The following is a 23,821-nucleotide window of genomic DNA, read 5'->3' as shown; positions in this document are numbered from 1 at the left end:
CTCTGCTACCTCAAGAGCTACTAAGAACAGCACAGTAATGAATTCATCTCTAAATGAAATATTAAAATAAATGGGAGACGATGTCGATGTGCCCTCTCTGTCCCTGCTCCATGTCCATTTCTGCCACTCTTCCCAGAAAACTAGAGCTAGTTTTCACTCACTTGCATGGCTTAGCCACTGAGAAGCCAGAGCAAGTAAGTGAATTTTGAAGTATTTCCTTTGTGTTAATGAACTAACAGTTCAAATTTCAGTTATCCTCCGAGACAGATCCCAAAGTAGCTATGGAGGGTGAGACAGAGGTTCTTCTGCCTGCTCTCCATCTTCCTTGTCATTCTTAATGTGTGGCTCTGAAGGTTTTATATTTTGGTTTTCAAAACACAAGTGAAAACCTAAAGGATCAACATAAATAAAACTTTATTTTTAATAATAAAATTAATGTTTCTAGTAAGGAAAAGATAGTATGTCATTCCTTTAGCAGTACAAACAATCTTTTATCCAAAAGAATACATTGGGTTTTATTGTGTCATTTGTCTGAATACAGACTCAGTGGAATATCTAAATGATACCCTGCTCTGAACTCCAAGTTGAAAGTAAGTTTTTATTATACTTGAGGGAAACAATGGGTTCAGCTGCTTATTGCAAGGAGCAATTGCCAAGGGAGAGTTAAACTCAATTACTGTAACCATACTGAATAAAAAATACTGCCAAGAACAAAAATACGCCTGGGTAAAGACAGCCACTGAATAAAAAAAATCGACATAAAGCGTATCAAATATTTATTTATCTGGGCAACAAAGGACTATGATACATTGACAGGCATGGAAACTACTGCCAGCACAACTCAGTACAATACAGCTAGAACTGCTTCCAAAATGGCCAGTGAAAATACAGAATACCAGGTGGTCCCAAATGTTTGAAGTTCTTTGAACAAAAAGAGGAGGGGGGGAAATCCCTAACCCTTGGTTTAAAGACAATACTCATTTATTGCTCAAATGATGCTTTTAAGGGAGGACAGTGGAATAAAATAAACTTTTTTTTTTCTCCCCACAATACATAGAACGGTTATCAAACCACTCAAGTTAAAAATCTTTCCAGGGTCCAATAGCACTTTTTTCTTTCAGTTCAATGAAAAGCTAAATGTAATACTAATTATTTATAAAATTTTATTTTACTTTTTTTATTTGTTCAGCTGTTTCATTGTCATTTTTAACATGCTACAACAGGGCTAAATTCATGAATACCAGAGGAAAAAAAATCCCCCAAACCTTGGATTCCTAAATAAGTACCATGAACCACATGAAGAACTAATAGGGAAGATTCAAAACCCACTAAACAAGAGGTAAACAAGATCACCAGATAAATTAAAAAAAAAAAAAAAAGGCTTAAAACAGACTCACCATATTTACAATTCCCATTAAATTACACATAAATAAATATATACAGAGACGTGAACACTGATTCCCTTATAGAACTGTGAATCGTGTTGCCAGAGAGAGTTCAAGTTGGTCGCTTTACCTTGAAGAGGGAAAACTTCTAGAACTGAAGACAAGACATGGAACTTCGAGTATCTGTGTTCAAGTTTATTCACAATACTGATAAAAATGTCATTAGCCTTTTTTGCCTTTTTTTTTCTTTTTCTTTTTTTTTAGTATGGCTACAATCTGAAGTATGTAAGAGAAGGTGGTGATTCCGTCCCATGAAGCTCATATAATTTTTTTTTTAATTTTTACGTTCTTTTTTCTAAAAAAAAAAGTTTTAAATTTTTTTTGTTGTCGTTGTTGATTTGTTAGTTTAAAAAAAAAAAAAGGTTCACAAACTCCGACAGAACTTTTCTTTGCTGGCTTCACGGCCTGTTCTGTTCTCTTAGGCTCCACACGAGGGCAAAGGGGAGTTGGTGCTGATGGAGGAAGTCGGGGCCGGGGCCTGAGACTGCGGGGTCGCCCCGCTCACAGTGGAGCGCCGTCCCCGGGACCCCGAGACTCCGGACCGAAGGCGGTGGCGGCAGCGGCGGCAGCAGCAGCAGCAGTAGCAGCAGTGGGGGGTTGCTGATCCCGGAGCTGTCACCTGCCGGTGGTGATCGGTGGGGGGTGATGGAGATGGAGATGGAGATGGAGATGATGCAGATGGAAATGGAGATGAAGATGATGCAGATGGAGATGGAGATGATGCAGATGGAGATGATGGAGATGATGCAGATGGAGATGATGGAGATGGAGATGGAGTGGGTGGGCGCGCTGGGGCCGGGGAGGCGGCGCGGGCAGGGGGCGGGGCAGGAGGAGCGCCTCACTTTCTGTGTTTCTCCTCTTTGTCACTGCTTTTGGCGCTGCTGTCCGTGTGGCTGTTCGGGTTGTTGCTGAGGTACATTTTGTCCATGGCCTTGAGGGCCTCGGTGAGATAGTTCTGCAGGGCCGTGACCGCGGCGCACACCGCCGGGCTGCCGAAGCCGTGGGAGATGAGGTTGAAGTGGGTCAAGCAGCTCTGGATGCCGGGCTCCAGGATGGGGTTGGGCCTCGAGTTCCCCAGGGGAGATCGGTCCTGAGCCAGCAGGTCGGTGAACTCCTTGCATATCTGTCTGCAGCACAAGTGGAGCGGAGAGAGAGAGAGAGAGAGAGAGAGAGACATGAGGCTCGGCAGCTAGCAGCATCGGCAGCAGAGAAAACCTCGCTCCCTGCCGTTACCTCTGCCTGGATCACGCCGACACCTGACCTGACCCAAAGCCCCAGAGACAGACTGGGCGGGGAGGGGCGCATGTGGGGAGACCCAGCCACCTCTGAGTCCACCTGAACATCTCCTGCTCCTTAAACACGTCCACAAATGCCTCTCTCTTGTCTTTCTGTGTGTGTGTGTGTCTCTCTCACCTCTCAGCTGCACCAAACTTCTAACCCCCTCCTCTCTCGCTCACACCAAAAGCATCCTAGACGCAAGAAAACATTTTACACGTTAGGAGAGAAACAAAGGTGAGTCAGAGGGGCAAGGAGTCAGAAACGCAAGCATCTCTTCCACAGCCAATAGCATGCACCCATCAGCTGCTCTGCTCAAAATACTATAGAGCCCCCTCTTCCCTAATCTTCTAGAGACCTTGGCAGCAGTTTGGGGGGATGAACTCTCCACTCATTCACCTTCAGATCAGGGTGGATGTGGACAAGAAAGGCAAAACTTTTCTTGGGATTATTTTGCCTTTAAAAATAAAAGTCACCAAAAAAAAAAAATGTTACTTGGGGATAATTCAGAGTGGTTTGTGGAAGAAGAAATAGACATTTCAATCACCCATTCCACCTCTTTTCCCACACACCAGAAAAAAATTGTCTAGGGAAATTGTGAATATGGGTGTGTTTAGGAAGCTAAGAGAAAAGTTGGAATACGGGCGATGTGGCCTGCACAGGGGAAGCTCAGTCTCTGAATCTGGGAAGCAAGGACTAGCTGGGCCTTCCTGAGGCAGCAGCAGCCTTTGGGTGGGGGGCTGTGAAGGCAGGATGGAGAATGGGGAGCACTGACAGACTACCTCCTCCAAGGCCAGCTGGTGTCCCCAGGCCAGAAACTGCCCTGCCTGAGGCCGCTGCCTCTGCCCTCTGGTTCCATGCCCTCCTGTGACATCGACTTTGATAATTAAGGGCTTCCAAACAAGCCTTTTAATTTCCAGAAAACATATCAAAACAGTCATTTTCTTTTCACACACCACCTGCAGAAGCCTATTCAGCCCAGGCACCGATGGGAATATAACTTGGGCCATTTGGAAACCTATTTGACATCTCGCCTGTAGGCTAGAACTTGTGGGATGTGTGTGGATGTGCGTGTGTGTGTGTGTGTGTGTGTGTACACAGCACTTTTGAGGAGGATGAGAAAGGAAGGCAAGAAATGGGAGAAGGAATTAGGGTTGAAACTAGGACAGCTTCTGGCTTGAACATTTTGCAGGCCACTGCTTAATCCTTGCCCTTGGAGAACATATTGATAAGAGACAAAAACTGATACAGGCAAGTCTGTCACTCCTTTAAGAACTTGGTTCTGAGAATTTGAAAAAGAATAGATACATGTATGTGTATATCTGAATCACTTTGCTGTACACCTGAAACTATCACAACATTGTTAACCAACTATACTCCAATATAAAATAAAAAGTTAAAAAAAAAAAAAAGAACCTGATTCTGGTCTTTCTGACCAGAAAGAGTCGCAAATCCACACTCAGCTTCCATCAAATCCCTACTATACCCCACCCCCATACACGTTAATTTTTTTTAAAAAATGAGAAGGTGGGGTGAAAGAGAGGGGAAAGAGGGAAATACGCGCTCACAATCTTCCTTGTATTGCCCCTTTAAAATCAATTATGGTTTATTAGATTGTGTTGTAACTTCAATATTTACAACAGAGCTGATTAACACAAAAGGAAAAGAGGCCAAAAGTGAGAGCAAAAACGATTTTGATTTTTGTTTCTCTTGACAGTGAGACACAGAGACCCCGAAGAGGTAATGTCTTACTTTGTAGCCAGGAGCATGTTTTTTCTTGTCACTTGCTCATTGGGATCGGAATGTTGTCGGTTGAGAAATTCAGCTACTGCTTTGGCAGGAAATTCAGTTTCGCACACATACCCAAAGTCCCTGGCGAGGTGGACGGCCTCTCCTGGCAAAGAGGTGAGAGGAGGGAGGCGAGGGCAAGAGAATGAAAAAAGTTGGGATCAAAACTGCCTCCCAACTCCCTTATTTTCTTAACCCAGATGTTGTAGGAAACACAAACTACTTGTTTTCCCATTTCAGGCATTTTCTTTCCTTCTCTGTAGGATCTGGCGGCTGCACTTCCCAGGGAAAACGGCCACTTAGCCTAGAAGGCCGAGGCGATTGGAAAATGTAAAATCCCATCAACTCCCTTCCAGCCTCATCCCCCACCCCGATGACATTCCCCCACCTTCTTTTTTAAAATGTTTCTTGTATTCCAACCTCACACCTATCAACACATTCATAAATGATATTCATAATTACTCCTTGAGCTTTTCTGCAAGGGAACGACTAAGGGTTTACATTTTAACTTTATCGCATATAATTATCTGTTCATCCAAACCGATTAACCAAGAGGATTTGAGGGTCACTCCACTGAGTCTGCCTGTGTTGTTGATTTTCGAATCTTTGGTTTTAATTTCCTGAACCAGTTGGTTTTTACTGCAGGGCTTCCTGCCATTAGCTCCAGCTCCGGAAGAACGCATGCGCCAATTAGAGCATCAAAGCCCTCTCCGCTGAGCTTGTTTCCATAAAATGGAGCAGATCACAAACAATAACAGTTCTCCAGAAACTGCTTCCCTGCTACAGGACTCAACCCCAAAACCACGCACACTCTCACACTACCCCCAAAGCCGCTACTACCATTTTCTCTGCGTGTAATTGTTTCGGGGTCAGAACGGTGGGTTCCCAATGTACTGGTATTATTTTTAATATAATGCTACTGTAGCTGAGTTTCTGGCACTGAACAATTGCTTATGACTTAACAGTCACATTAGTATCATTTTTGACACCATTAACGAACGGTTCATAGGGTTTCTCCTCAATTTTATGTTTTTAAATATTTTTAAAATTATTTACAAAGCTAGAACTTGAATTCGATTATACTATGTCTCCTCAAATACAAGATATAAATAAGATTAAGTGCCTTCTTTAAATATAAATGGTAGTTTTGAAATCTGCGCCATAACTTAAGTGCCTCTTTTTTTCCTGTTGGCATAAGACATTTCCAACGGAACACAAAGGAAAATGCAAAAGAACTATACATTCATTCCAACACACCCAAACTTAAGCCAATTTAGTATCGGACAAACTTAAGAGGGATCTAGAGGAAGTAGGGCTGTGACTGTTGTGACTGGATTCTGATGTATCTAGAACAGCGAGTGAGGACAGGGTGAGCTTTTGTTTTGAGGGGTTTAGAAGCGAGTGTGTGTGTGTGTGTGTGTGTGTGTGTGTGTGTGTGTGTGTGTGTAAAAAGCTGACATGAGACACTTTCTGCAATGCTTATATTTCTTTTTTCTTTTCCTATCCAAATAACTCAAAGTCTAAAATTGCTCACTTTTCTTCCTCTCCAGTAGAGAAGCACAATTAAATGAGAGATAAGGGAGCATATGTTTGGAAAACAAAAACCTAAAAGGGCATATAACCCTGAGCTTTCAGGATGGTCTTAAATCAGGATGCAGGTCAAAGATTCCCAAATTAATTCAGGAAGTAATGGTCACGCATTTCTCAAACGCAGATGTCAGAAAAGCTTAAGTGATTTACTGCTGAGCTCTATAAAGGAGACTGGAACTTGAAGAATATGCAGTTCTTAAGTTTTCACATTGTTTAGGTCAGAATTAGGCTAGGGAGGTGTAATTTTGTGGCAGAAGGGAAGAGGAAAGGAGGACAGGAATAAATGCAAATAGTTTTTTGACACGAAAGAATTCCGTTCACTTCTGGCTATGTTTTCTGGAAAAATGAAACTGCCCAACTGACAAAATACAACCAAACATCTGGCCACTGAATATTAGCCATTTTCTCAGAAGAAACTTCCCTTCTCTTTAGCAAGGGAACTCACTTACCCTCCACTAGTGATGTGAGCAGGGTGACATTGGCAGCTTTACGCCTCCCTGCTGGCAGATTTAATCCTATTTTGTCCAGTTTTTCTCTTAAAGATCTTCCTCCATTTTTAGACTTCGCCCTGTTTCACAAATACATGTGAGAAAGGGATTTAGAAAACATTTGGTTGCTCTGCATCACACTGTAGTCATTTTGACAACTTCCTAAAATGTACTTTTAAAAATTTAGGATCCTGGCCCCGAGGTATGTAAGGAAGGGAAACCTAGGAAGGAATGGTACAGAAAGAACATAGGCAATAAATGCTTGTTAAACTCTAAAGCACCCCCTGTATTCAGTTATTACTGCAACTATTGTGGCAGGTTGGAAGGTTCTGATCTCCCAACTCTATAAAGAAGAACTACAAACAAATAAACACAGCTCTCTTCTCTAGGGTGTGAAGTATTTTTGAGTTCAACTGATGACTGTATATTTTCCCTGTTGTTACAATCGCACAAATCCCAATGGGGTCTTTAAATTGTCTTTGCAAGATCTGCTGTTAGGTTATTCAGAGTAACCAAAGTTATCATCACTCTTACGTTTCTTTCTCTGGCTTTAGCCCCAGTGGGAAGTTCATTTCACCAACTGTTTACATGCCATGTCACCAGCCTAACTGGAAAAGTCAAAAGTTGGTATCAGCCTTTAAAAATTTCCCTGATTTCAGAGACGATGGAGGTGGTTCTAAATAGATGTCTAAATAGACTCCCATAATCAGAAAGTGGTTAAGATAAATTGTTTAAATAAAACAGCAAATTAATTAATTTCAGATTTTATTCCCTACTCAAGTGCTCTTTAATTGTGTGGATTAGATTATACTCCCCTAGGTAAACAGTCTCCAATATTGGGGATGGGGGAAGGGGGAGAAAAAGGCAGAGGGCGGATTCAGATCTGTGTCAATGAAAGATTACAAAGGGACAGCAAATGACCGTGAAGGAGGAAGGAAAGAGTGGAATAGCTGATGTTAAACTCTGTAGCCTTTGTATGGCATATACCCATCACAGCAGAACTCTGGGTCTATAAACAGATATATGAATAAATGTCAAAAGAATGAAGTTTTGGTCCACTTTCTCATTAAAAATTAAAAAGGAGAAAAAGGAGAAAATATTATCTGGGAAAGTTCAACTCAAGACCCACCACACACAACGCTGGGTGGAACCCTAGGAGCAAAAAAGCCCAGAGGAGGGACAAACCTGCCCTGAGGCAAGGTGCTTCACCTCGCCGACCCTTATAAAATCTCATCTACGAAATGAATCATTCCGACCTCGCGCGGGTGAGACGAGAATCCCTGGCCACATATGCAACATGCAATCGTCGGTAGCGACCACACATAATGCACGCAAACGTGCCTCGCACACATAGGGACGCGGTACATCGGAACCATTAGTGCGAGAACCTCGGGCGGGGGCTCTGCGTCTGGTGACCCAGGGGCGTGGCGCGGAGCCTCTAGAGAAAACCATTGTCTTCTACTTAAACCCTATTCAAGGGACGGCGGGCTGCAATCGGAGACCCTACATGGAGGTAAGGCAAAGTGAGGCGCCTGAGAGGAAGTTCTCCTAGGCTTGCAAGGTGTGCGCGAGGAGGGAAAAGGCGGGAGCGCGGCGCCCCACGGCTGCAGCGGCCGGGACTGAGCCCGCGGCGGAGCGAACTGCGCGTGCGCGCGGGGAGGGGGTGGGAGGAGGCAGAGGTCCCACTGAGCGCGCTGCGCCGGCCGACCCGGGCGCGCCCCCGGAACGACGGAGCGCGCGGGAACGCGGCGGAGTGCGCAGGCGCCCGCCGCCTCACCCCGCCCCCAGTTCCCACCCACCGGGTCCTACGCTCTTTTCCCCGCCCCTTTCTTTTCCCGCGAAGGGAGGGCCCTGGCGCGAGGCCCGTCCGCGTTGCCGGCCCGGCGCAGGCGCAGTGCTTGGCGGGCAGAGCCTTCCTCCGGCCTCACCTCCGCAGCACTCCGCCCAGCAGCGAAGCGTTGAGACACTCCGGCGGTGAGAGGCGCCGCTGTACTTCCGCCACCGTGACCTTGTACTTCGAGGTGGAGCTGAGGAGCGAGAGACGACCCGGAACTGAACAAAAGACTTCGTTGGGGTTCACGACGCCGCCGAAGAGGTTGTCCTTGTTGATGGGGATGGCGGAGACGGCGTTGCTGTTGGACTTGGACAGGGACACGGGGCCTGCGGAGACAGACGGGGAGGCCGCGTGTGGGCGCCGAGGATCCTCCCGAGCCCTGCCCGACCCCGACCCTCGTCCCGGCCCGGGCCGGCTCCCAGGCTTGCGCCACAACCCGCGCTTTCCTTCCAGCCCTGAAAATTCCGTGGCTCCTTCCCCATCTCCTGCCCTAGTCCCTGCTCCATCCCGGTCCTGGGGATGGAGCCTGTGCCCCTCGGCGCGTCTCACCGGCGGCCGGGGGGCGGCCCAGCCCCGCCAGCCAGGCCTGGACCCTTGCCATTTAACCGCGGGGGTGCTGTCTAGAGATGGTGGTGAACTCGTGACCCTCTCGGCTCTCAGCATCCGAGGGAAGTGGCCCCCAGACGGGGTGCAGCGAAGGGGTGACGTTTGTAAACCGAGAGCAAGCTATGTAGGCTCGGGAGTTTTCGTGGGGTGAGGGGTTTAGCGTTGGGGAGAAACTGCTTCACAGACCTATAATTAAAATCAGCCGAGAGTTCAGATGGCTAAAGCGGCCTGTAAATGGGCATTTCATTCAAGGCACCAAGCCGGGAAGTGGTGGGTTCTGTTGTCACACCCCATCCTTTTGATAAATAGGCCCTTTCCTATGTTTATCTGTGAAAAAGACTCGAGTTTTGGAAATCCATTCCAAGCCCCGTTTTGAACTGGGAGAAAGAAAGATAAACAGGCCTACCATGGAAAGCTAGCAATGTGTTCTTTCGATGAGCAAAGAGTTAATAGTCCTATGCTTAAGCGTCTTCTTTGGGAAGGGGGGAAGGGGAGGATATATTCTTGTTAGTTAAAATTATAAGCTCTTCATCGTTGGATCCACCATACTTAGAAAACAATTCAAGGCCAGCAGAAAGTGTACTAACATGTTACATTTCTAACACCAATATAATTCAGATGCATTCATAACCATTTAAATACAGTATTCATTTGCATCTTAAAATTCCACATGGAGACATACATAATAATACATGTATGCATCATAATACATGTATACAGTACTCCTCCCTCTTGAATGGGGATATTTTAGACGTATAGGGAGGTGGGGGGGGCTCTAGGTTTTGGATAGATCACTTGTGACATTAATAGCTCTGGGGAGGCTAATAGAGACAATAGGAGTTAAACGAACTCTTGAGAGATTACTAATAAAAGAGCCAATTATCATGTCGACTTGGAAAGAGCATCTCTTAAGATTTATCCCTTGCACATCTCATTTGACATGACAAAGACTTCACAGATGCAAAAATGAAACTTTAAACTCGCTAACAATATACTGATTGGGGTTAGAAATGGGAACAGTTTTATATAGCATCGTCCTCTGGTGGTGCCTAGAATCCTGAAATGTAACATTGCCACCATAACAAAAAAAAAAAAAGCTGCTGTGAATAGCATTTAATCCAGTAAACTTTATTTCTACTCACTAAACAACACAAATTACAAATCCATCCAAATCACTTGACACTTTTTAAAAACAATTCCTGCTGCAAACAATTATGCTAATAAACCTGACATCTTCAAAAAGCTAATTTTAACCGAAAGCCAAATTTTTGTTAACCTAATTCACAAAGTTTAAAAAACCCATAAACAGCTAATGAGAAATTAAATTTAAGAACATGAAAGATTTTTTTCCCCCTCTGCTAAGGAGTGCTATGTCTTTTTATCATCTGCTCCTATATTAATATTAAATCACTTGCACTGTTTTTAGCATTATACACTTCTTAACACTCATGGCCACTCACGCAATGGATTAACTGAACTGTTAAAACCGTTCCAAAATTGAAATGCCACTTCCAAATCTGTTCAACTATTACACATTTCATGTGTTTGTCCAGGTATCATTAAACTAAATTAAATGTTCAAGTCATGAATCAGAACAAAGCTAGCCTGTTGCCATTACTAACATACTGAAAGCCGATCATTTAAGCATTGCTATTCTATGCCTATCTATTCGCTAATTCTGAGCCTTTAGGAAATCCTACTTGGAAAAAAATAAACACAGCTCTGCAAGTTCTTTTAAATAGCACTGTGCCTGTAAGGACATGCTTGGAATGCAGAAGGAAATGGCTTACCTTTCTTAATTACAGTTTGATCTGGGATGTTAATACCCGGGTCTTCTACATGCTGCAACAAAAGGATACACATGGATGTAAGTGTATAATCAAAACAAAAGGAAATGAATATTTCGTGCAAGATAGGGGGAGGGGAAGGTGTAGACTCCAAAGTCCCCCCTCCCATCTAGTGACATTTATATATAAACATCTCATCTTGGCTTATTGGAATTGGGGGTTTTGCAGCTCAAGAGGTTTCACTGTACACCCACGGCCAATTTCTCGTTCCCCAGCAAATAATCCACATTTGAAGGAGCTGGGGGTGGGGAATAAAACTTTCTTTGGAAATTAAACCGAGTTTTGATCTTTCTCACAGTCAGTTCGACCTTTAAAAATACACCTAGCTTTAGTTTGGCGCCTCAGCGGCTTCAGACTTCAGCAATTCCAGTGTTCAGGCAGCAAAAGCCAGAGAAACACAATAGAAATGACAGGAGTAACAGGGGAGTATTGGAAACGTTTTAGGTGATGTGATAAAGAGCAAACGTGTATACACACCTTCACTTATAGATAAATGAAAGAAATTTTAAAAGGACTACTGTCTAAATTGGATATCAGATAGGGATATGAAAATGATAAAAAGAAAGACAAACAAAAATCCTTTGAGGTTTTCCTGTGTCCAGTAGCAGATTTGGATTTGTTAGTGTGGGTTTCTTTTTTCCTTTTTTTTTTTCTACAGATGGATGGGTATACGTGTGTGCTAGAGTCAAAACGTGATTAGAAAGTAAAATGAAATCGTGTTTTCTAATGCAGAAACTGACAGGCAATATAATGTCTGCCTGTGTTTACAAATTAGCACCAGGGCTGCTGAGATAGAAGATTTCACAATCGTTACCAAACACAGGCATTACCATTTAAAAAAACTATTACTTCCTTCTCTAGTCTTTGTCCAACAATAATACTGATTCGAACATTTCCATTCTGTCTTGGATTTATGCTCCTGTTAATTGTGCCTGATCGCAATGATTCCGGGTGGATGGTACTAAGTTGCTTTATTACAGGTTTTATTACACTCAATGCTCTCATTTGTAACTTGCCTAAAGTGCTTCTGGATTTAAGTATAATTAAATTGAGAAATGTTCAGAAATGACTACTGCTGCAGTTCTTGTGTTTTAACTATATGGGGAAATATGATCCCTTTATGCATGCACCCTAAACCCATAAAGTAAATGTAGTGTGGCATAATACTTTTATTTGTGTTATTTCTAGACCTTGTCCATACAGGGAAGACTGTTAAGTTTAAAACCCCACTGAGATATTAATGATTAAATAATTTTCACCATCGATTTGATTTTCTTAAATATCTGGCAGTCGTTCTTATTAAAGGTTAACTGTTGCAGCAATGGGAAAATTGAAAACAACCCTTTTCCTGACCCAAATTCCTTTGAAAGAATTTTTTTTCTTAAAAGGTGGGGGAGGGAAGGGGAAGAGCAGCAACTGGGTTTCCTTGTTTTTATTTGATCTTTTGATTAATTTCTCCTATAGGCCAATCTCACCACGAAGAGTGACTATACCGGTGTCAAGAATTCACACCAGCCACTTTGGAATTTTTGCAAAGTAGAGCAATTCTAATTCACAGTAGTTCCAAAAGCTCGCAACGTTATTTTGCAATTCAAATATTTCCAAGGAGCAGACTAGGATAAGGATTCAGAGAACCTTTGGGAAGGGGAGCTAAAATGATCACAACTTCCAGGTTGGTTTTTTAATGGCCCTTTTCTCAGCTATTGCTCCTCTCATTTTACTTTCCAAGAAATGCACAGTTTAGTATCAGTTTCTAAAAACATGTATGAAAACACACACACACACACAATGCTTACTAAACCCCACATTGGATCAACTGCCTACTTTCCTGCTTTCCATGCTACGCTGCTAAACATAACCAACAAATTTCAGTGATTAACTAGGCCAAATGAGAGATATAATAAATTTTCTATTTTCCTATGTAACTTAAATAATGATTTAAATTCACCAAGCAAGCAGGTAAGTTCATCTGACCATTTTCTTTGCAATCTAATGCAGTAATCATTAAACTGTCAACGGACATATTGCTGCAATATTTGATGCAGTAATTTGAAATAGCATTTTAGCAAAAATCACATCCAGATACATTTCCTCTCCAAAGAAAAGCAGCATTAACAGAGCCTTTACAGCTTTAATAAAATTATTGGCTTGCTCTAATTCCATTTCAGGAAGGTTGTGAGGAAACCATAAATATGTAGAATTGAAGCAAGAGATGCTGGTTTAAATTTAATTTCAGAAAGTATTTTCAAATTATCAGTAGCCTGGTTTGCATTGTAAACAGTAAATGCGCTAATACCATGCTTATTTAGAAATCATTTCAAACTGCATTTATTGATAACTGAATTAGAACTCAAAGAATGCATTGCCCGATAGTCTCAAAACATTCATTTAATATGGGGGTGTAGCGGGTTCTGAGAGGCGTTGGGAACCCAGTTAATGATTTATGAGGTCAGCCCTTAGCACCCCTAGGAAGAGAAAAAGGCTGCATTTAATGTCCTCCTGCTCGGACTTGCTCCTTACTATTCTTTAATCAGGGTAGGGTATACACATAACTTTCAGATATCACTAGCACTCATAAAATCCGGTAAAAATAATTTTCCTAGTGTATCTTTCACACTTTCTTTTAAATGGCCAGGGCGTTTCAATGAGCCCTTTTGGTTGACTCTAACATGTTTTTCAGGACAGGGAGAAATCCCCACGACAGACACAGCGGTGGAATTAGATCCTCTCCCCGTCCAAACAGTTTACTGTCGTCGAGAGGGGAAGGTACCGTCAACGGTGACATTCGTCTAATTTCTCAATGGTAATATGCAGGCATTGTTTGAAGGAGCTCCAGGAGCCATTGTTCTAGGGGCAGAACCCTCAAGTACAATTCTTTTCCATTTTTTTAAGGCGGCTGTCTCGGTGGGTCCTTAAAGTGTCCACCCGAAAAAACAAAAGGAGATTTCGAGAAAGTAAACGCCAGGGAGGAAAGCCCGGGCCCCCGGGCTGCACGTTACGGGGGTTTTCTCGGGGGTGGGTGAGCAGGGTCTGCGTCTCCTCTCCCGCCGCCCGCGGGGCCTCTTACCGGAACGTCCTCGATGGCGTGAGGTAAGGAGTGGATCGGGAGGTCTCCGAGTCCTGAGCCGAGCCCATGGGGGCCGTGCAGGAGGTCTTCGTGCCGCCGGTAGTCCCTGCGGGGATCCAGGCCCGACAGCTGGTGGGGCAGCCCCCGGTGCGCGTGCAGGAGCCCAGACTCCTGGCTCTGCCTCTGGCCGGGCCAGCCCGGGTGCTGCGGCTGCGGCTGGGCGTGCAGTGGGTTCAGGCTGTAGGGGTCGTTGACGTGGGAGTAAGGGTCTTGCGACTGGGGGTAGATAGGCTGGTAGGGCGGGGGGAAGTAGGGGGGCTGGAAGTCGGCATTGGGGGTGTGGGACAGCGGCGGGGCGCTCGTGTAGGGAGATTGACCTACAGTGCCCAGCTGGGGCAACCGTGCCGTCCCGTTGCTGGTGCCGTCGTGACGGTCCTGGAAGAGAGCGAGGGCAAGGGCAGAGAACAAGAAATCAGGCGTCGAGTTACAGCTGCCACACTGAGTGCACGGCTCAGGGCTGCGTGGGAAACGGCCTGTCCCCGTCCGCAGGCCGCCGCGAGAAAGGAGCCCTAGGCGGTTCTTTTCAGCAAATACTCCGGGAGTGAAAAGGGCCCTGCCCCAAACGCAGGGACCTCGACTGTGCCCGTGAGGGGGCACAAGAGACTCTCCCTTAGGCGTTTCTTTCAAAGGGGGGAAAAGGCGAAAAAGGGCCTCCCGGAACACAGCCCGTTAAGCTGTGGAGTGAAGCCTCCCTTACGCAAAATTAAAATTCCTACTAAATATTAAACAGCAGAAGCGGCCTTTTCTCTGTCCCTGCATTTGAACCTGCCTGCCACTGCGTTATTGTTTACCCTGTTCCATTTAAGTGGAGGAAAACAGTCATACCCATTCAAAGGCTATTACCATTTCATGACTATTTAAATAGAAGCATATTTCGTAGAGGGCTGTAAGAAAAGCCCACGTTCAAGTTACCAGCTTAAAGAAGGTCTTAACTGCGGGATGGGGGTCTGTCTTATCGGCTTCCTCAGTTAGGAGCCTTTTTCTGGACAGGGTCGATTTGTGATAGAGACGGGGAGAGAGGGACGTCAAGCCAAGGTTTCAAATGGAAAGATCCAGCCTTGTCTTGGGTTTCAAATGGAAAGATCCAGCCTTGTCTTGGGTTTAAAAGAGAGAGGTGCACCCCGGGGCGGAGGCCCCCGCCCCTTCCACCCCAGCCCCAAAGGGCAGAAGAAACGCCTGACTTGGGTTCCTCTATTGCAACTCGCTTGCAAAACAAGCGAACAGAGTTGATTGCAGGCAATGCGAGCCCTCGGAGGTTCAGCCCCGGACCCCGAGGGGAAGAAGGGGCACACCGGGCAGCATTTTTCCTGTAGCCGGATTAAGCATCAAATGTTGAGAACATCTCGGGAACACGTGAAGAGGCGAGGAAATAAAGACGAACGTGGCAAGAAACACGCCTTGGGAAGTAGCGGCGAGGTAGGGCTGCGCGCCGGGAGAGGTCGAGCGGGGGATGGGGGGTACCGCATTCGGCTGAAGGATGGAAGAGAGGGAGAGATACGAGGAGCGAGGGCAATGCAAACGGAAAGGGGGTGCCCTGAAGGAAAGCCGGGCTAGGAGGACGGGCCGTTCCGCAGCCCCAGGTTTTCCAGAGTAAAATTCCTAAGGAAACAGGGATGGGGGTGGGGATGGGACTCACCATAGCTGAAAAACTGTGAACTAACATCTGCGAAGAGTCTGGGGTAACGAGTCAGGGTGGAAAACAACAAGCAAGCCCGGAGAGCCCGGCTGCCCCGCTGCCCGAGCGCGCCCCACACAAAAGGCGCCGAGAGCCCCGCGCCACCCGGGACTCCGGTCACGGCGCCGCCGCTCCCCCGAGCGCTGGAGCCCCGCTCTGGTCCATCCGAACTTGAACCACCGACTCGAGCGGCGCCTTCAGCTGGTCGAACCCACGGTCTCTATCCTGCCGTGAGCGGGTAGGATTCAAAGTTCCTTAAAAAATGAAAAACCCCAAAAAGGCAAAAAGCAAGAAGTGTGTGTGTGTGTCTGTGTGTGTGTGTGTGTGTGCGCGCGCGCGCGTGTTCCTTAATCCGTGTCTCCCCCTCTTTTCTTAGCGGCGGCTTCGCTTGAGCTTCTAATAACCGCGCTGGGCAGCGTTCCTGGAGCCTGCTAATAGCAGATATTCATGACTATTAATATTACACGAATACTTAATAAGGGAAGAATGCCTGGAAATCGAGCGTGAAGCGGAGAGGCAACTCGCGCCGGAGCCGGCTCTCAATGCAGTCCATTGACGGGAGCCTCAGTGTAGCAAATCGGAGGAGGGGAGAGGGAGCGCGAGAGACAAAAAGCGGGCGAGAGAGGGAGCGGGCGAGCGCGCGGGGGGCCGCGGCGCGGCGGCTGGCGAATCACAGGGAAGGGGCAACATTTTAAAAGGTTGCAGGGCAAGCAAAAGTGAAAGAGAAAGAGGGAGAGAGGGAGACCGAGGGCGAGCGCGCAGAGAGGGAGAATGTGTCTGCGTGCGTGTGTGAGAAAGAAAGTGTGGGCGCGAGAGAGGAGCACGGAGTGGGGAGAGGGGAGGGCGGGAAGGAGGGAGAGCCGAGAGGAGGAAGGGAGGGGGGAGGGGGAGGGGACCGAGCCGGCGCGCACGGAGGGGGAGGCCGCGGGGGAGGGGGAGGGGAGAGGAAGCGAGCGAGGACAATCAGACCTAAAAGGCTGGGGCAGACCTCGGGATGCCGCGGGGGCCGCGCGTCGCGGCCGGGAGCTGCCGGGGACCGCGTCCGGGCGTTCGCCTGGCTCTCGGCGCCCGAGCTGCTTCCCGGGCGCCTCCGGCCGCGGGCTTCTCCGCTCCGCAGCCGGGCCTGGGGCTCGGGGTTCGGCCGCCCGCCCCCGCGCCGCTCCTCCATGGCCCGGCACCCCGCCCGGGCCCGGCCCTTGCCCGGGCCGCCGCTCCGGCTTCCCGCGGACTCCCGGGGCTGGACACTTCGCGGCGGCGGGCGCCCTGCCCTCGGCTCTCCGGGGCCGGGGCTCGCGGAGGGGGAGCCGGGACGCCGCCCGGGGCGCGGAGGCGCGAAGCGGCCCAGCCCGGGCGCCGCTGGCACCGGCTCCCGGCTCCCGGCGCAAACCCGTCTGACTGGCTGGGCCACTCCCGCCCGACGCCCCCCGCCCCCCCGGATGACACGGCTCGCTCTCCCCCAGCCGCCGCTGCCAGTCTGCCCGCCGGGGTGTCGGAACAAGCGGCACCTCGCCTCCTGCGTGTCCCTGCAGAGCCCGACATAATTAGACGGCCCCAAGCCGGCTCGGAAACCCGAAATCCCTGCTCCGGCGCTCGCCCACCGCAAAGTTGTTGAAACAGCCTTCGCTCTATTTATCCTCCTCTCCCTCCTCTCGCTTCTCATCTGTTTTTGTCTCACTCACACGCACATGCACACGCGGCCCCACAGGGTCCCTCTCCGGGTGTGCAAGTGCATCGCCTCCCACCTGGGTCCCACGGGCAGCTCGCGCCGCGCGGAGCTTCGGACCCCGCCCGCCGGGTGTTTCGGCCTCTGAGAAGGTGATTGCCCGAGCCCCGGGCCACAGCCCGGATGCGACAATCCACCCTAGGAGGCTTAGGGGCTCAGTGTCACCCCGACCAGCTCGCAAAGGGCCCCCCAGCCCTGAAAACAAAGCGACTGGCCCGACATGGAGTCTCTGCGCCCCGCACCGCGCACGACACGAGTCCCCAGATAAGCACCCGTCCCCTTGGGATGTCACCTCGTGCCCCGGGGGAGGGGGGGAGGGGAAAAAGGAGGACCCGGGAAAAGGGAAAGATTTAAAATAGTCTACAGAAAGGAGAGGAGGAAGGGGACGGGTGACACATCGTTCACATAGCCCAGGTTCTGATTTCAAGTGAAGACCCCGCCGCTGCGCCCACACAGACAGCTTGACATTCCCAGCTCCACATGCCAAAAAGAAAGAAAGAAAAGAGAGAAGAAAAAATAGCAAAAGCCGGGACTGCCACCTATTATTTACTTAGGTAATCTCTCCGGTCGCGGCCCCCTCCCCTCCCCCTCCCGTGACTCATCGGCTCTTTTTAGCGGGGAGTTGCAAGGGGATTGGAACAGCGGCCGCCAGGCCCTTTCCCAGCGCCTCCCGCCGGCCGGCCGGTAGTCCTGGGGCTTCCCCGGCTGCCCCAAGAAGCCGAGCTCCGGGAATCGTGGCTTTTAAAATGGGCTCCAGTGCTGCGCGCTCTACCGGCCGGGCGGGCTCCCCGCACCGGAGGCTGTGGCCGCCCCGCCAGGATTCCCACGGTCACGCAGCCGAGTGCCCGGCGGATGTGTAGGGAGCCGGCGGCCAGCCGGCTCCGCGCGGTGCCGCCTCCCATCCCCACCCCAGGGCTGCGCCCACCAAGTAGCTCAGAGAGAGAAACTGCCTAGAACTTCCTGAATAACATAGTGTACCTGGAGGAGCCCCGCAGCAGTTTGGGAGCTGAGTGTCCCCAAACTGAACCCGCTCACTGGGAGGCGCAGCCCAGCTGAGAGCGAAGTGTGCGGGGGGGGGGGGCCTTCTCCAAATTGAAAAGGGCCTTTTTAGAAAAGTCGGGTGGGGGGACGGCAGGAAGGAAGGAAGGAAAGAATGAATACATAAAAGAAGGAATATTAAAGATCAGAGACAAAGTTAAAGAGGGGAAAGGGTTTTCTCTTTCCTTTCTTTTTTCCTGGTGACTTGGGCCCTCAGAATCTCGTTGGAGAGACACGCAGAGTGCACGGACGCGTGCCCAATTGCCAGCAATTGCTTCCAAAACCCAGCTTGTCTCTCTTCGCTCTACTCTTAGGCACAGTCAAAAGCGGTCAGGAGGAAAAGGGGGGAAGTGGGACAGGGGCTCCGAAGGAAGGAAATGAAAGAAGGGAACGTCCTCGTCCTCCCTCTGCAGCTTCTCCCCTGCGCTCCTCGGGCGAATCGGAGAGGCGGGCGCTGCGCTGGGGAAAGTTTGTCCCACCCGCACCTCGCAGCTGGCTTCGAGGAGAGGAGGAGGAGCGGGAAGTACGGCTCCGAGCCTGCGGCCGCGAGGACGACTGAGCTAGCGCCGCGCTTACCTCGCAGTCCTCGTACTTGATATTATCCGTCAGTTTCCAAAGCATTTTCATGGATCGGCGTGAATGGATTTGCCCCCTCTCCGCCTCGCACCCAAGTGGAGCTACTCTCTGGGTAAGCGCAAAGTGCCGGCTGCGGGCGGTGAGCGCCGGAGGAGGAGGAGGAGGAGGAGGAGGAGGAGGGCGAGGAGGAGGAGGAGGGCGAGGAGGAGGAGGAGGAGGAGGAGGAGGAGGGCGAGGAGGAGGAGGCGAGAAGGAAAAGAGCTCCCGTGCGCGCTCGGAGATCTCCCTCTAATGGTAGAAACTTTTCCCTTTTCCTGCTCTTTACCAACAGCCTAATCGCCTCATTAGCATATCAACAATAGTCCAATTGCTCGCCAGCACCACAATCTGCCGCCGGCCGCTCCGACCCAGGTATAAAGGCCTCTCCAAGCCGCAAACTTGCTCCTAGAGCGCGCTCTTGCCGGGAGCCCACGAAATCTCCCTTGAGCCCCGCCGCGCGCCCCTGCCCCGACGCCCCCGCCCCCATGCCACACTTCTCCTCTCTCCTCTCCTCTCCTCTCCTCTCCTCTCCGTCTCCTCCTCGCCGGAGACGCCCCGGCAAAAGCCCGGCACTGCGCAGGGTCCGAGAGGCCGCGCCGGGGCCCGGCTTTCAGCACCTCTCCCTCATCCCTGCCTCCACCAGCGGCTCTGTCCTTTCGGCCCCGTCCAATCTTATTAGAAATTACTATTCCTTTCGCAATCAAATATAACCACCAAACGAAGACCGGCGAAGTCACATCAGGATTTTTGCCCAACAAGAGATCGCCTCCGCTCCCGGCAGCTGACACCTCCGGCCGCGGCGCCCTGGGAGTTTTACTGGCTTCGCGCTTCCCAGCCCACCCCACCCCCCAGGTTGGAGATTTTGCCAGACGGCTTCAGTCGCTCGGCTGGGCTTTGGGATCCTTTAATTGCCGCGTGTAAAATAAAAAGTGTACCCTGAAGAGGTTACTTGACAGCTCCAGGGGTTAAATGATTTTCCTCTCATTTGTATGAAGCTAGGGCCGACTGATAATTCAACGTGGTATTTGGGCTAAGGGCTTGCTGGGTGCAGTGTGGACAGGAATACGGAACTCCTATGGAGACTCACAGTCGCTTCTGGAGTTGAGCCGAAATACCGACATGTGTGCGCCGTGTCATGCATGCATCAAAATAAATCGCTGGGAACCAACCCTTCGCTGTGCTAATCTGCTCCAGTTTTCCCAAGATTCCCCTTTTTAATTAAAGCAGGGAGAGTTCCTTCATGATTTGGTGCTGTTACTAACGCGGGCGCTTTCGCGGCTCAGTGCCCGGCTGGCGCGGAACCCGGAGGCCCGGGAGCCACCCCGTCGTCCAGGTCCGCCAGCCCCCGCTCTCCCGCTCCACACGGGGGCCTGCTCGCCCCACCGGGGCTCTGTATTTTTTTCTTCTGTGAAACAGAGTTTTTTTTTTTAAAGGAAAGAGAGACCAAAAAAAGACGTGATGCGATCCTTGGAAATACAGAGTAATTAATTTCTCTGGCCGAGCTTCCTCGTTTGTCCTATGTCAAAACCTCCTTTCTCCCTCTCGAATACGGCAAATCCCCCAACAACAGTAGGTCTCGCCTCAAAGTTGCTCTAGGAACGACCCCTGATGCCATCTGGGCCTGTTGCTTGCAAATCTCCCGGCCTCCCGGGTCTCACGGTGCGTCCTCGCCGCGAGGGTAAAGGCTGTCGCGAATGCGAGCGTTGCCTAACAGGTGGAAGGAAGGCGAGAGGAGGGGGACCCGCTCCCCACCCCAGCCGCCGAAGGGCAATTCTCCCTCCAGACGACCGCAGCCAATTCCCCAAGCCCGGCAGAGTAGGCCAGAAGCCCCCCCCCCCAAAAAGTTAGGGAGAAGACCAGAGCCGGAAGGCGGGTGGAGAGCCGGAGGGGCTCCCTCCGACGCCCCGGGCCCTCCCCTGCACGTCCGGCCCCCGCCTGCGCACGGCGGCACAGGCCCTTGGCTGGACCCAGCTCCGGGCTCGGCGCCGCGCTCCGCCCGCAAAATGGTCAACTTCCAGCGCGAGCGCCACGCACCCTGCGGGCTGGCCCGGGGCCGCCGCCCAACGTGGCGGCTGGAAGTCGGGGGATGGGCCGCCCGGGGGACCGACACCCTTCCAGCCGCGGCCGCAGCCCCAGAGCGCGATCTGTAGGCCAAAGCCTCGGCCCGGAAAGCAGGGCATCTTACACCCCCAGACGTCGCCACAGTGTGCTTGGGGGAAATCTAGGTTTCGCTTTCTTTCTATCTGTGGGCTGGGGAAGGCATTTCAGGGCCTTCATCTTCTCCACCTTCCCCCCTTGCTGACCCGAGCCCCGCAGATCTCCGGCTCCACACCCGCCGGGGCTGCTAAACTGTTGTTGTTTTCCCGCCGAGGGCGCCTTTGAGGTGCAGATTGGGGCCTGCGGGCTCCGCGCCGCCGCCCGCGTTAGGAGCGCCGAAGAAAAGGCCCGAGCGAGCGCCCCGGTCGCCCCTGGAGCCAGCGGAGCCGCGGTAGTGTGTGAGCGTCATTACCACGACAAGTCGCTTCATTGCATGTCAATGCTCCGGCCTCGCCGGGACCCCAGGACAGCAGCGCCAGGCCTGGGGGCAGGGGTCGGGGGTCCAGGCCTGATATGGGGGCGTGGAGAGGGCGTTGGGAGAAGAGTGAGTATCTGTGTGAGAGACAGAGACACTGAGAGAGACAAAGAGACAACGAGGGAAGCAGAAGGACTCCATTTTCACCAGCTGTTACCACCCAGTGGGCCCCAGGAGCCCAACAGGCCAAAGCCAGAGGAGCCGGCCTCTCCAGGCCCCAAATCCGCGTGCCCCACCCGAGATCCCGGCTTCCCACCGCTTGCCAAACAGTGGACCCACGGGAGCCAGGCCCAGGCTTCACTCCTGTCCCCTTCAGGCTGGAATCTTGCTGCTTCCGAACCTCAGTCGAACCCACTGGAGGCCCAGACCCTGGCCGAGCCTGCGCTGCGGGCGTTTTCTCACGCTGAGGAATTCTGCAGCCAAGTTCGCCCGGCTTGAGGGGAAAACCGAAAGACCTCCGTCAAGGAGTCCCCCAGTCTTCCCCTCCAGAGAAGAGAATGAAGAAGGGCCCTGAGATCCACAGGGGCAAGGGAGGGAAAGGTGTGGATGCCCCAGATTTGAGTTTGATGTGGGATTTGCACCCTTAAACCACAAAGTCTAACTCTGGAGATGAAATTGCATTTATTTAGGTTTAACTGGGAGGAGAGGTCTAAAAGAGCTCACGGCTGATGAAAAGAATAAGTGCAATGAAAGAAATAAATACTGCAAGATGACTTCCTTTCCCCAACTCCAGAGAATGTAGGGAAGACGGGACTTCTCTGAACTTTACTTCTGATGGCCGAAATCTGAAACAAGCCAAAGAACTCGCCCCGGAAAGAGCAGGGCCTCAGATTTTCTTTGAGAGGATCGGGGTTTGTTTCAAATCGGCCCGCGGGCTTTTAGGCACATAGACTCTCGCCCTAACCAGGCCTCCGCTTGGCTAGGGCGAAAAGAAGGCCCCGCGGTTCCCATTATGAAATCGGCGACACGGGAGAGGCTGCTATCCTCACCAACCTGGCCAGAGCCGCCCTGGTTCCCTTAAGGGAAACGTCTGGAAGGTAAAAGGAGAGAGCGCTGGATGCAGGCTCCCTCGGCCGGGGTCGGGCCCGGGGCTCAGGGGAGAGAAGGATCTGGAGCCTAGCTGGCCTTGCGGTGCCCGCGGCCTAGCAGGGCCGAGTTCGGGAGGCGTTGGTTTCGACCAGTTCTAGGCCTTCTGCCTCATCACTCGCCACTTACCGCCCCCGTCCAGGCACCCCAACCCGTAGCCCAAGCGGTGAAAAGTGGCTTCGGGAAGAAGACGGAGCGAGAAGCTCAACTTTGCGCAAACTCTTTTGAGTATTCCCCCAAAAGAACGTGCTCGCCGGCGCGACCCGTCCAGCCGGACCCCTTTCTATTCTCCACGCTCCCTTGTGGTCCCCCAAACGTGGAGACGCGAGGAGAGACAGGTGCACTGGAACCCCATCTCACGCGCCGCCCTGGGGTCTAGGGCGAGATCGGAGGCGTAGCGAGCAGGGAACCTTGCTGGCGGCGCACCGCACGCCCGCCTGCGCCCTGCCCCCGCCTGAATTAGTCATCTACCCCAGTTTCTACTGGCGGCGGGCGGGGGGGGGAGGTGGTGGCGTCCGTAGCGCAAAGCACCGGTGACCCCCGGGGCCACCTGTGGAGCGTGCGCCGGACTCTCCCCAGCACCGGGCAGGCCGGTGGCGCGCGTGGCCCCCGGCGCCGCGGCCGCCGCCTGCGCCCGTTTTCCTGCCCTCTTTCTCTCCTGGGAACGCTCCTGGGCGCTGCCAGGCGCGCCTCACCTACGACGCTGCAGCCCTGGGCCGCGGCTCTTCCTCTCCGCCTCCCCCCGCCCGGCCCCCTCCCCCGCTCCACCCCCGCCCACCTCAGCCCCGGCCAAGGCAAACCCCCGTACCTGCCAGTCCCCCATTTTGGCAAGTATGGACATCGCGGCTCGGCGCTCCTGGCGACGGGTCCCCGCCGGGCATGGGCTGTAGGGCTCGGCCGGGCCCGCTCCCTGGAATCGCTTAGGCAAATCCTCCTTTTTTACCTGCTCACCAACATCTCACCTGGTCATAAAGAGCTGGGTTGCTACCTGCCGACGCATGCGCGCTAGCCCAGGAATTCACTCCGCCAGCCCTAGTCCCAGCGCCTCGCAGAGCTGACCTGGGAAGTGATGGATTTATAGCCGCGGCAATCTCGCCATCAGCTCCAGCTTT

General features: G+C 51.0%; 2 protein-coding genes and 1 long non-coding RNA gene across 21 annotated transcripts in view; 1 reads left to right on the top strand and 2 right to left on the bottom strand.

Moving 5' to 3' along the window:
• Window positions 1-23,821, bottom strand: part of LOC309608220 (uncharacterized protein C6orf52) — a 391,220-nt gene that overhangs the window by 159,123 nt on the left and 208,276 nt on the right. The gene's annotated exons all lie outside the window — the stretch shown is intronic.
• Window positions 760-23,721, bottom strand: TFAP2A (transcription factor AP-2 alpha; the record flags this gene model as incomplete). 15 transcript variants are annotated; one of them, XM_082347725.1, is made up of 8 exons in its annotated part: window positions 760-2,572; window positions 4,473-4,614; window positions 6,548-6,666; window positions 8,515-8,746; window positions 10,817-10,868; window positions 13,941-14,178; window positions 14,322-14,375; window positions 16,664-17,350. In XM_082347725.1, the coding sequence occupies 8 exons, from the start codon at window positions 17,212-17,214 to the stop codon at window positions 2,284-2,286; spliced, it is 1,677 nt and encodes a 558-aa protein (XP_082203851.1). In that variant the 3' UTR covers window positions 760-2,283. The 15 variants fall into 15 exon arrangements, 13 of the variants coding, with proteins under 13 accessions (XP_082203851.1, XP_082203854.1, XP_082203848.1 ...); XM_082347726.1 differs by adding an exon at window positions 2,859-2,914 and having other exon boundaries at window positions 2,437-2,572; window positions 13,941-14,375; window positions 16,664-17,335; XM_082347728.1 differs by lacking the exon at window positions 16,664-17,350 and adding an exon at window positions 23,518-23,681 and having other exon boundaries at window positions 13,941-14,375.
• LOC309608223 lies at window positions 14,914-20,024 on the top strand. 5 transcript variants are annotated; one of them, XR_014232743.1, is made up of 4 exons: window positions 17,428-17,490; window positions 17,813-17,952; window positions 18,751-19,124; window positions 19,344-20,024. It is a non-coding gene; the product is annotated as an uncharacterized lncRNA (long non-coding RNA). The 5 variants fall into 5 exon arrangements; XR_014232740.1 differs by lacking the exons at window positions 17,428-17,490; window positions 17,813-17,952 and adding an exon at window positions 14,914-15,416 and having other exon boundaries at window positions 18,850-19,124; XR_014232741.1 differs by lacking the exons at window positions 17,428-17,490; window positions 17,813-17,952 and adding an exon at window positions 14,914-15,416.

This window comes from Balaenoptera borealis (assembly GCF_965194805.1).
Source record: "Balaenoptera borealis genome assembly, chromosome: 12".
Taxonomy (NCBI): domain Eukaryota; kingdom Metazoa; phylum Chordata; class Mammalia; order Artiodactyla; family Balaenopteridae; genus Balaenoptera; species Balaenoptera borealis.
Note: the sequence above shows the minus strand (reverse complement) of the source record. Positions and strands in the feature narration are given on the sequence as shown.